Source organism: Vulpes vulpes, chromosome 8, assembly GCF_048418805.1.
Source record: "Vulpes vulpes isolate BD-2025 chromosome 8, VulVul3, whole genome shotgun sequence".
Taxonomy (NCBI): Eukaryota; Metazoa; Chordata; class Mammalia; order Carnivora; family Canidae; genus Vulpes; species Vulpes vulpes.
The window spans coordinates 47,390,937-47,402,809 of record NC_132787.1 but is presented as its reverse complement, the minus strand read 5'-3'; the positions used below and the strand labels follow the sequence as shown (position 1 = coordinate 47,402,809).

General features: G+C 53.9%; 1 protein-coding gene across 1 annotated transcript; it reads left to right on the top strand.

Annotated features, from left to right (window-relative positions):
- Positions 1–250: 250 nt before the first annotated feature.
- On the top strand, positions 251–4,933 carry LOC140599931 (double homeobox protein 4-like protein 4). Its single transcript, XM_072766430.1, has 4 exons — positions 251–431; positions 1,210–1,315; positions 1,884–2,038; positions 3,391–4,933. Exons 3-4 carry the CDS (start codon positions 1,988–1,990, stop codon positions 4,276–4,278), a joined length of 939 nt encoding a protein of 312 aa, XP_072622531.1. The 5' UTR covers positions 251–431; positions 1,210–1,315; positions 1,884–1,987; the 3' UTR covers positions 4,279–4,933.
- Positions 4,934–11,873: the final 6,940 nt, after the last annotated feature.

Here is an 11,873-nt window from a genome sequence, read left to right as displayed (position 1 = left end):
CTCCATACCTTGGCCTGGAATCACATACCTAGCTCAAGGCTGCCCTTTCCCTAGATCCTTGACAATCACCCATTCCCAAGGGCAGATGCGGAACGGCCTGCCGTTGTCCAGTGGAACAACCCCCTCAGGCTTAGGTGGGTCCATGAGTGGCAAAGGGATGGGTGCCCCTGGATGGGGACGTTTTCGACATCCCAGACACAGAGGCTCTGAGAGCACATCGCCGGTCGATGCTCCTCTGAAAGCCTTCCTCCCGTCGCTGCTCTCTTCCCCACACAGGCCCACTCCCACGAGCACCCCGACGAAGGAGGCTCGTGTTGACGGCAAGCCAGAAGGGGGCCCTGCAGGCATTCTTCCAGGAGAACCCTTACCCCGGCATCACTGCCAGAGAACACCTGGCCCGAGAGCTGGCCATCTCCGAGTCTAGAATCCAGGTAGGCAGCCCCAGTGCTTTTCTCATGGACTCTGGGGGAGGAAGAATGCACACACATGGGGCTAGGTGATTGCCCGTCCTTCTGCGTGGTCAGCTGGGGAGCTCAGAACCTATGGCCTGGGCTGTGCGGGCCCTAGGAGACCTTGCCCTTGGAGGTCCTTCCAAGACCTTCACTCAAGGGACGAGGGAACACTGGGGCCCAAGGCCTGAGGCCTGACGACAGGTCCATGCCCATGGGCTGAGTGTCCCCAGAGATCCTGTGTCCTGACCAATCACTTTCCCACATGAAACACTGTGAGTCCTCCTACAGGGGTGGGGAAGAGACACATAGAGACGCACGTATGCCTATCCATGACGGCACACCTGTCTTTTCCCTCCAGTGGAGAGGAAGCCTAGCCTGCGCACGGGTCCATTGGTGAGGAGAATGACACCCGTTTCCAGTGTCTTCTTGGTCAGTCAAAGTGTCCTCAGCTCCCTACAGGGGACTTCAGCAGGAGCTCCATCCTCTGCCCATGCGGATGACCAAAGAAGAAATGACTCTTGTCCCCATGCCATCTGTTGTAGGTTTCCCTACAGTTCCCGTTCCTCAGGTTAGACCAACGCCTACTTCCTCGTACACCAGAGGGCCATGCAAATAGCACGTGCCACTGGAGGCACCAAGCCAGCTCTGGCTTTCCCTGGGTTGTTGGTTGGTCTTGGGGCCTCGTGTCCCTGCCACATGTGTGGGGTTTCCTGCCCTCCCGCGTTACCTGAACGTTGCTTCTTCTTTTGCCCCTTAGGTCTGGGTCCAAAACCAGAGAACGAGACAGCTAAGGCAGAGCCGCCGACTGGACTCCAGAATTCCCCAAGGAGAAGGGCCACCGAATGGAAAGGGACAGCCTCCAGGTGACTCCCCGGCACCCAAGAAGGGTCCCCTCCTGAGCCACTCCTTGACACAGGGAGTGTGACCTGTGTGCTGACCTGGCTGTGGCAGAAGCCTCAGGAAGGACCCCAAGCTCTGCTCTCAGGCTCTAGCCACCCTTGTGACCCCAGATGGCGACACCCCGCCTGCCATTCCTGGGCAGGCAGCAGGCGGGCTGTTTCTGGGTCAGGAAGTATCTGCATCTTCCTGTCCTGAACCTGCTAGCCAGGACACAGGCCTCTTCTTCCATCAGCTCACCATTGTTATTCAAAGGCTGGCTCTGGGACTCACTCCAGGCTCTGTCTCCTTGGCCTCAGGGAAGGAGAGCCTATGAAGACAGAGAACATGGAGAAAAGCTCTCTCTCTCTCTCTCTCTCTCTCTCTCTCTATCTCACACACACACACACACACACACACACACACACACACGCAGTCATATGAATTCAGACACCGTCACACACCATCACACACACCCTGACACCCACTTCTGTCTCCACACTGGCTGTGCTATTGGCGTCCGAGCCCTCCTCTCCAACCTTGTTCTCTCTTTAGGACGTGTCCCGAAGGAAGGCAGGAGAAAACGGACATCCATTTCTGCATCCCAAACCAGTATCCTCCTTCAAGCCTTTGAGGAGGAGCGGTTTCCTGGCATTGGTATGAGGGAAAGCCTGGCCAGAAAAACAGGCATTCCAGAAGCCAGAATTCAGGTGAGTTTTTACAGAGTGTCACGGGCGTTGTTCCCTGTGGAAGGGAAGGTATCCCTTCCATGGTGCTGGAGAGACGTGGGCTCCTGGGGAGGGGCTACCCGCGGGGTGTGTGGCAGAGACACCAAGGGCAGAGTGTTGACCAAGCCTGGAAGAACCCGTCCAAAGGAAGAATTTCCAAACTCAATGTTGGTTAGCACACATGCTTGTAGAAATGGTGACCGGACCAAAGTGGGAATATGTCCAAGTTGGCCCCTCTCGAGAGAAGTCATAGTCTCAGCGGCTTCAAACTCAGCCCAATTATCCATGGAGTATGCCCCCAAGATGCCATTAGTGTGCGTGGGCTTGCCGTCCTTTGTGTGGAGACCGGTGTGATGCTGCCCTGGGCCTCAGGACCATGGGGCTAAAACGGATCCTGCCCAGGAGCCACACCTTGTGTGGATAACCTAATCAGCCGGGATTACAGGCCCTAATCCAGGTGAGGGAGAGGATTCAGGGAGCCCAGCTGTGTGCGGCTCTTCTGCCTTAGTTCTGCACACAGCGCTTTACGGGATGGGAGGTGTGAGGCAGCTTCAGGGAGATATAGGCAGATTCTCTGAAAGACTCTTGGTTGGTGCAAGAGCGTGAGGAGGCTGCTTCAGGGGGCACGCCTTGGCTTTCCTCTGACGCGTCTTTTCCAGGATCAGAAGGGAAACTCCAGGAGCTCACCTGAGCTCCTCTTTTCCTCCAGCCAGGACGGGAGGGAGGGCCGATGCAAACGTAGCTGTTCTGGATGTGGAAGACTGGCTGCCCACGCCTTTCGCTCGGCCCATCACAGATGTGCCTGCAGTCCGACCACGTAGCCATGAGTCCAAGGCTCTGAGGCAGAGGATGTGGTTTTCCACACGTTCACACCCAAGAGTAGATGGGGGCAGAGGTGTTGAGGGCAGCCGGGAGCAGACCTCAGGACGTGGACTATCCTGGGTAAAGTGGGGCAGGCCGTCGGATGAGTCTCGGTCCCAGGACTCAGGGCACGGCTGATCCCCAGGCCGCAATTGGCAAAGAAGGCGAGGGCAGGGCAGGGAGCGAAGAGCGGCAGAAGCACTTGCCAGGCAAAGTGACACAGGCCCAGTATGCTCCCGGCTAGGTAGCCAAGGTTGCCCAGGGCATGCACATGGTTTTCGAGGGCCCATGGAAAGGTAGGGACAGCCGTGGCCTGAGGTTCAGCCCCAACCATTCACTGCGTCTTTCCTGGAGAGAGCACAGGGTGGGGTGGGTGTGTGCGGTGGGTGAGGTGGGACAGGGCAGGTCACGGGTAAGCCGACTTGGCATCCCGTCCTCCTTCTGATGGCCACAACCCCTATTGTCTGTCCCAGGTTTGGTTTCAGAACAGAAGAGCTCGGCACCCAGGGCAGAGCCCAAGTGGGCCCGAGAATGCTTTGGCGGCAAACCACAAACCCAGTCCTCGCGGGACGGTCCCATTGGACCAAAGCCACCTGTGGAGGGTCCCCAGGAGCTCTCCAAATCTGGCTCCCTTTGATCCTTTGGCAAGCATGCAGACGCAGGCTGCAGGGACACCTCCTGTCTCCTCCGTGGATGTTGTCCCTCCAGTTTCCTGTGGGGGCTTTGGGCGCCTGATTCCGGGGGCCAGCCTGGTCCCACCCACCTTAGGTGGGCAAGGAGGAAACGCTGCTGCTCCCAGAGACCTGGGGAGCCGATCCTGCCCAGGACTGACTCGAGGAGGGGGCCTCTCACCAGGTCACGCTGACCTTGGCCTCCCCTCCCCTGGGAGATGCCAGCAGCCGAAAGAGCACCCCAGCAAGGCGCCCCTGCTCTTACAAGTTGGCCCGCGGCCTCCACCTGCTGATCCCCCTCAACACTGGGGTCATGCAGGTCCCTCGGGCACCGATCAGGCCATGCCGAGGAGGGGCCAAAGTTCCCAGGCAGTCATGGGCACAGCAGGGTCCCAGGATGGGACAGGGCAGCAGCCCGCCCCCGGGGAGAGCCCCGCTTGGTGGCAACAGCCTCCCCCTCCTGCAGGGCCATGTGTCCCGCTGCCCCCACAACACCAGCTGTGTACGGACACCTCCAGTTTCCTGCAAGAGCTTCTCTCAGCCGATGAGATGGAAGAAGATGTACACCCCTTGTGGGTGGGGCCTCTGCGGGAGGAAGAACCTCCAGGACCCCTGGAAGCACCCCTCAGCGAGGACGATTATCACGCTCTGCTGGAAATGCTACAGGACTCCTTGTGGCCTCAGGCCTAGGATCAGGGAGGCCCTGTCCTCCCCACGCCCAACCCATTCATTCAGGCATCCAGGGGAACATGGGGCCCTAGCGTGACTCAGAGGAGGGGGAACCCACAGTTCAGCCAGGGGCCCGATGGAGCCTGAGGCCAGGAGGAGCAGCCATCATGCTCCAGGTCTGGACTGTGTTGCCCAGGGACACGGATGCATCTAGGCTGTCAGGGTGGGAATGGCCTAAGGGGCAAAGCCTGGGGTCTCCCCCGTCAGCCTCCTGTCCCAGGCTACAGCGGGAATGTCCTGGGGCCTTGGCCTGGCATCTTGCCAGAGCACTGCCAACGGTCAGCAAGTGGCAGCCAGAGGGGTGGCCACAGGCACTCGGGGCGGTCAGTGTGAGACGGTCCCACGGGGGTGCGTTCCAGAACCTCAGCCGTGTGTGTGCCTTTGTGCATGTGCATGTGTTTTCCTTCTGTGGGACCCATCAGCAGGACCCTGGATCCTCAAGGATCCCTGGCTCTTCAGGAAGCAGCAGACGTTAGCGGTCAGCCTGTCACAGGTCTTCCCTCAGCCGGGTCACCCCTCTTCCCTGCCAAGAGTCACTTGAGGAAACCTCATCCCGGCTGTTCAAGCTCCATGGGATGACCCATGGCTACAATAAACATCTCTCTGCCTCCCCCGAGCCATTTCGTGGTGTCATTTGTCCCCTGGGCCTTCGGTCTCCCTTCATTCCTGCCTGTCTTGCAACATTCGCAATGCTTCCCGTGCTTGTGCCCGAAACGGGCTGTGGAGACACTATGACGCCCACCTACAGCTCCCAACTTGGCACAGACACACGCACAGGCCTCACTCACCCTCCCCACACACAGCCACCACACTGGATGGAGGCGCTGCTTGTGTGAGCACTCCTCCAAGGGGTCGACGGGGACGCCCAGGGACACACACTCCACACACGCAATCTTGCCATGGTGGTGTCAGCTGAGGCCTGATTCACCCCTAACCCCGATCCTCTTGGGCGGGCAGTGAATCTCCCCACTCCTCCCTCATGGTCGCCTCCTCCCTCTAGCCTTGTCTCCCTCTATTTCTCTAAATCTCTCTCTCTTTCTCTCCTCTGTCTCTCACTCTGTCTCTCTGTCTCTCTGTCTCTCTCTGTCTCTCTGTCTATCTCTGTCTCCTGACCCCTCTACCTCATTTTCTCTCACAGGTAGACACACACAGAGGTCACACTGTCACGGGAGCTTCCTTTGCAACTTATTGTCTGGTCATTGAACCTCAGGAAAGGAATGTCGGTGGAAAATTTGGAAGAATAGAGGAGTGGGGGCGGGGTCGGTCCCTTCGGGTTTACTATGCCCCTGACATGGCCCTCACGCCTTGGAGATGAGAGCTGACATCCTCGTCTGAGGCCTCCGGATCCAACACGTAAGTTTCAGCGTTTGCGAGGAAGCGGAGTTCTGAGAGGTGGCCCTTATACCCCAACCTCTCTGCCTCCCCTAGTCACCTCTGTGCACATATACGTGTCCACCATTATCTGTATCTGCATTTCCTTTTCTGTGAAATGCTTTAGAGATTTATGGGGGTGCATGGTGAGAGAGAGCGAGCGAGAGAGCTCGTGCACTGGCAGGAGAGAAGCAGGACCCCACTGAGCAGGGAGCCCCACTTGAGGCTCCATCCTGGACCCTGGGATCATGACCTGAGCCCAGGTGGACACCCAAGCGACGGGGCTGCACAGGCACTCGAGATGTCCCTTTCTATGTGCATCTGGCTCCATGGAAGGGATTGTGTGGACCTGTCCATAGGTAGAGCCGATGCTAGACGCCCTCCACTCATAGTTTCCATAGACACAGTGGGTGGGTCCGGCCGCTTCCCAGAAGGGAATGGGTTGCGACGTCGGAATCCATGGTTCTGACGAGGGTGGCCTCAGGACAGATGGGGCTTTCACTAGGTCTAGGGAAACCCCGGGGAAGCATGGCCCCCTTGCTGAGGTGGGAGGACTGCTCTCTCAGTGTGTTGAGGAGAGGTCCCTGGACCCTCGGCCATGGCACGTCTACACCCATGTCGCGGAGGTACGACCGGGGTTACACTCACACTGGGTCTCAAGGCCACACGTCAGCCCTGGAGGCTGTCCCGCCCACGGGTGGCCTGGGCCATCCCTATCCCTGAGCTTTCCAGGGGCCCTGGCATCCATGCAAACCATAGCCACCACGCTGAGAACGAGCCTGGAGGAGAAGGTGTCCAGGTGGGAGCTGGCAGGATGGCTGAGGGTCGTGGCCTTGGAGGCAGGGACCAAGGGCCTTGAACTGGTAAGGACCACCTCACCCCCACTCTCCACCCAAATGGGAATCCTCCAAATGATCCTATGGTTCCGGCCCAGCCTGAGAACTAGGGGCCAGGGTCCACGGGGCTGGTAGACATCCTCCAGGGGCTGCTGGAGGGCTGCTCCCCGTCCTGGTGCTAGACCTCCGCGGGCACTGCCTGGCAACCGACCACCCACAACGTAGTCAGAACAAAGTCCCTGCAAGGGCACTTAGCGACGCCCGTGGCCCTTTGCCGCCATCAGCTCCAATCAGGTTTTGGCCCCTGGAGCTCCCTCGGGGGCGCACCCACTCCTGAAAGGCTCTGCATTTAGGACACCACCCGCAGGAAAGTCTGCGGTGCCCTCGGTGGGGGCCCCCCGCCCTCCCAGCTCCTTGCACTGCAGCCCCAAGCAGACGAGCCCGGCAGGAGACGGACGTCGGAGAGCTGCCCGCTGCCATGCACGGGGTCATCCTTAGGGATCCCAGGAGACGCCTTCCCTCCGTCTCTGCAGATGAGGTGCCCTTCAGCTACAGCCCTGGGGCTCCCAGGACCGACACACAGGCACCACCCGCACGCACCTGACACACACGCGCTCCCGCCCACCGTGACCAGATGCCCATGAACGGCCATCCGCCCGGCCAGACGGGTCCCTTCAGCACACGTTCCTCCCGGCTGCCCCTGTCCCCTTGTGCTTCACCTAATGCGGAAGTGGAGGAGACACTCCCGGGCAGCAAGAGCACAGGTCTCCAACAGGGGAGGCCCTATATTTTGGGGTTTTGAAACTCAGTCCTGCGTCTGAGATTAAATTAAAAGAAAAAAGAAAAAAACCTCGGACACAGGGAGGGTGAATGCAGGGTTCTGACACAAACTGCAGAGACAAGAGGGCTTGATGGCTCTTCTGTGAAGGCTCACTGCATCTGGGGAGCGGGATGTTCATCTCCAGGAAAGGAAACCAGGGCCCCCAAACTCATCCCACCCATCAGCACTGAGAGCTCTCAGCGAGCAGCTTGTCGCCGCCTGGTGGAGACGAGAGACGCTTACACTGAGCCCTGCCTCCGAGCCCTGCAGGGGTATCTCCACTAAGGCAAGTGGGCACCTGACAATCAGGGGAACGGGTCCTCCCCCAGAAGACTGGCACAGACCACTGGCTCCCACCAAGAGTACTGATCACAGAAGCCTGCAAAGCTTCAGCTCTATGGGAAAGTAGGATCTAGCTTCCTTTGCACTTTGTTCTTTATTATTTTTTATTAATTTTCTTCTTTATAAACTCCTAATTTTAATTGTTATGTACATATTTTGTATGTCTCTTATTTTGATTACTTTCCTTGTACTTTAAGTTTCCTTCTTATTTTGGGATCTAGATTCTTTTTAAAAGCAGGCCAAGAATCTGGAGGGGCAAGATGGCGGGAGAGTAGGGTCCCCAAATCACCTACCCCACCAAATTACCTAGATAACCTTCAAATCATCCTGAAAATCTACGAATTCGGCCTGAGATTTAAGAGAGAGCAGCTGGAATGCTACAGTGAGAAGAGTTCGCGGTTCTATCAAGGTAGGAAGACGGGGGAAAAAGAATTAAAGAAAAAAAAGGCATCCAAGGAGGAGGGACCCCGCAAGGAGCCGGGCTACGGCTGGGGCGAGCGCCCCCAGGACAGAAAAGCTCCGTCCTGGAGAAGCAGGAGCTGCACCAATCTTCCCGGGCTCAAAGGCACTCGCAGGGAGTTAGAGCAGGACCCCAGGAGGGCGGGGATACCCTCAGGCTCCCTGGGACAGTAACACAACAACTGCGCCCCGGGGAGAGTGCGCCAAGCTCCCTAAAGGGCTGCAGCGTGCACACGGCTGGACCCGGGCGCAGCTCCCAAGGGGCTCAGGTGGCAGCTCCGCGTGGAAGGGCCTGTGTGGCCCCGGGAGCAGCTCAGGGGCGGCACAGGCAGAGGCTACGTGCAGAGGGAGCTGCGCGGCCGGAAGCGTGATTCCAGCAGTGCAGGCCCGGGAGGACAGGGCGCGGGGGACACAGCCCACGATCTGGCGCTCCCCCCGGAACAGGCAGAAGCCGGAAGGGCCCAGGACAGCAAGGACACTCCTACCGCAGTGCGGCCCTGAGCTGAGCAGATCAGCAACCGTGCCCCCAGAGCATCCAGGCCCCTGCAGACAGGGAGCTCCATAGTTACTGCAGGAGCTAAATCCAGGTCTCCAAAGCTGGCTGCCACCACTGTTGTTGTTCCTCCTGGGGCCTCACAGGATAAACAGCCCCAACTGAGCCTCACAGTGGCCTCACCTGATAAACGGCTTACACATCTTTCACTGAGACCTGCACCAGGCAGGGGACTGAGCAGCTCCCCCAAATGGTAACACCTGAAAATCAGAACAGCAGGCCCTCCCCCAGAAGACCACCTAGACCAACAGGGGAAAAACAAACTATTGACCAACCAACACTGGAAAGTTCCAGAGGAAGTCAAGGGATTTACAGTACACAGAATCCAGGATACTACCCCTTGTTTTCTGTTTTCTAATTTCTGTTTACTTACCCCCCCTTTTTTTCTTTTCTTTTTTCCTGTTTTTATCTTTTTTGCTTTTTTCTTTTATTCTTTTTCTTTTCTCCGTTCTCTTCTCTCCTTTTCTCCTTTTCCCAATAAAACGTGTTTCTGGTCACTCTACACAGAGGAAAATAACTAGAAGGAAAACCTGACCTCAAAAGAAAGAATCAGAAACAGTCCTCTCTCCCAAAGAGCTACAAAATCTGGATTACAATTCAATGTCAGAAAGCCAATTCAGAAACACTATTACAAAGCTACTGGTGTCTCTAGAAAAAGCATAAAGGACTCAAGAGACTTCATGACTGCAGAATTTAGATCTAATCAGGCAGAAATTAAAAATCAATTGAATGAGATGCAATCCAAAATAGAAGTTCTAACGACGAGAGTTAACGAGGTGGAAAAACGAATGAGTGACATAGAGACAGGTTGATGTCAAAGAAGGAAACTGAGGAAAAGAGACAAACAATTAAAAGACCATGAAGATAAATTAAGGGAAATAAACGACAGCCTGAGGAAGAAAAACCTACGTTTAATTGGGGTTCCCGGGGGCACCGAAAGGGACAGAGGGCCAGAATATGTATTTGAACAAATCATAGCTGAAAAATTTCCTAATCTGGGAAGGGAAACAGGCATTCAGATCCAGGAAATAGAGAGATCCCCCCCCCCCAAAATCAATAAAAACCGTTCAACACCTCGACATTTAATAGTTAAGCTTGCAAATTCCAAAGATAAAGAGAAGATCCTTAAAGCAGCAAGAGACAAGAAATCCCTGACTTTTATGGGGAGGAGTATTAGGGTAACAGCAGACCTCTCCACAGAGACCTGGCAGGCCAGAAAGGGCTGGCAGGATATATTCAGGGTCCTAAATGAGAAGAACATGCAACCAAGAATACTTTATCCAGCAAGGCTCTCATTCAGAATGGAAGGAGAGATAAAGAGCTTCCAAGACAGGCAAGAACTGAAAGAATATGTGACCTCCAAACCAGCTCTGCAAGAAATTTTAAGGGGGACTCTTAAAATTTCCCTTTAAAGAGAAGTCCAGGGATCCCTGGGTGGCGCAGCGGTATAGCGCCTGCCTTTGGTCCAGGGCGCGATCCTGGAGACCCAGGATCGAATCCCACGTCGGGCTCCCAATGCATGGAGCCTGCTTCTCCCTCTGCCTATGTCTCTGCCCCTCTCTCTCTCTGTCTCTCTGTGACTATCATAAATTAAATAAATAAATAAATAAATAAATAAATAAATAAATAAATAAAAGTCCAGTGGAACAATCCACAAAAACAAGGACTGAATAGATATCATATCTTTCAATAGTAACTCTGAACGTGAACGAGCTTAATGACCCCATTAAAAGGTGCAGGGTTTCAGACTGGATAAAAAAGCAGGACCCATCTATTTGCTGTCTACAAGAGACTCATTTTAGACAGAAGAACACCTACAGCCTGAAAATAAAAGGTTGCATAACCATTTACCATTCAAATGGTCCTCAAAAGAAAGCAGGGGTAGCCATCCTTATCTCAGATAAACTAAAATTTACCCCGACGGCTGTAGTGAGAGATGAAGAGGGACATTATATCATACTTAAAAGATCTGTCCAACAAGAGGACTTAACAATCCTCAATATATATGCCCCGAATCTGGGAGCTGCCAAAAATATCAATCAAATAATAACCAAAGTGAAGAAATACTTAGATAATAATACACTTACACTTGGTGACTTCAATCTAGAGTTTTCTACACTCGATAGGTCTTCTAAGCACAACATCTCCAAAGAAACAAGAGCTTTAAATGATACACTGGACCAGATGGATTTCACAGATATCTACAGAACTTTACATCCAAACTCAACTGAATACACATTCTTCTCAAGTGCACATGGAACTTTCTCCAGAAGAGACCACATACTGGGTCAAAATCGGGTCTGAACCGATACCAAAAGATTGGGATCATCCCCTGCATATTCTCAGACCATAATGCCTTGAAATTAGAACTAATTCACAGCAAGAAATTTGGAAGGACCTCAAACACGTGGAGGTTAAGGACCATCTTGCTAAAAGATGAGAGGGTCAACCAGGAAATTAAGGAAGAATTAAAAAGATTCATGGCAACTAATGAGAATGAAGATACAACCGTTCAAAATCTTTGGGATGCAGCAAAAGCAGTCCTGAGGGGGAAATACATCACAATACAAGCAACCATTCAAAAACTGGAAAGAACTCAAATACAAAAGCTAACCTTACACCTAAAGGAGCCAGAGAAAGAACAGCAAATAGATCCTACACACAACAGAAGAGTAGAGTTAATTAAGATTTGAGCAGAACTCAACGAAATCGAGACCAAAAGAACTGTGGAATAGATCAACAAAACCAGGAGCTGGTTCTTTGAAAGAATTAATAAGATAGATAAACCATTAGCCAGCCTTATTAAAACGAAGAGAGAGAAGACTAGAATTAATAAAATCATGAATGAGAAAGGAGAGATCACTACCAACACCAAGGAAATACAAACGATTTTTAAAATATATTATGAACAGCTATACGCCAATAAATTAGGCAATCTAAAGGAAATGGACGCTTTCCTGGAAAGCGACAAACTACCAAAAGTGGAACAGGAAGAAATAGAAAACCTGAACAGGCCAATAACCAGGGAGGAAATTGAAGCAGTCATCAAAAACCTCCCAAGACACAAAAGTCCAGGGCCAGATGGCTTCCCAGGGGAATTTTATCAAACGTTTAAAGAAGAAACCATACCTATTCTACTAAAGCTGTTTGGAAAGATAGAAAGAGATGGGAGTAC

Coding starts and splice junctions, on each gene's coding strand:
- LOC140599931 (XM_072766430.1), top strand. CDS start 1,988: ATGAGGGAAAGCCTGGCCAGAAAAACAGGCATTCCAGAAGCCAGAATT. Junction 2,039..3,390: donor TTCCAGAAGCCAGAATTCAG/GTGAGTTTTTAC, acceptor TGTCTGTCCCAG/GTTTGGTTTCAGAACAGAAG.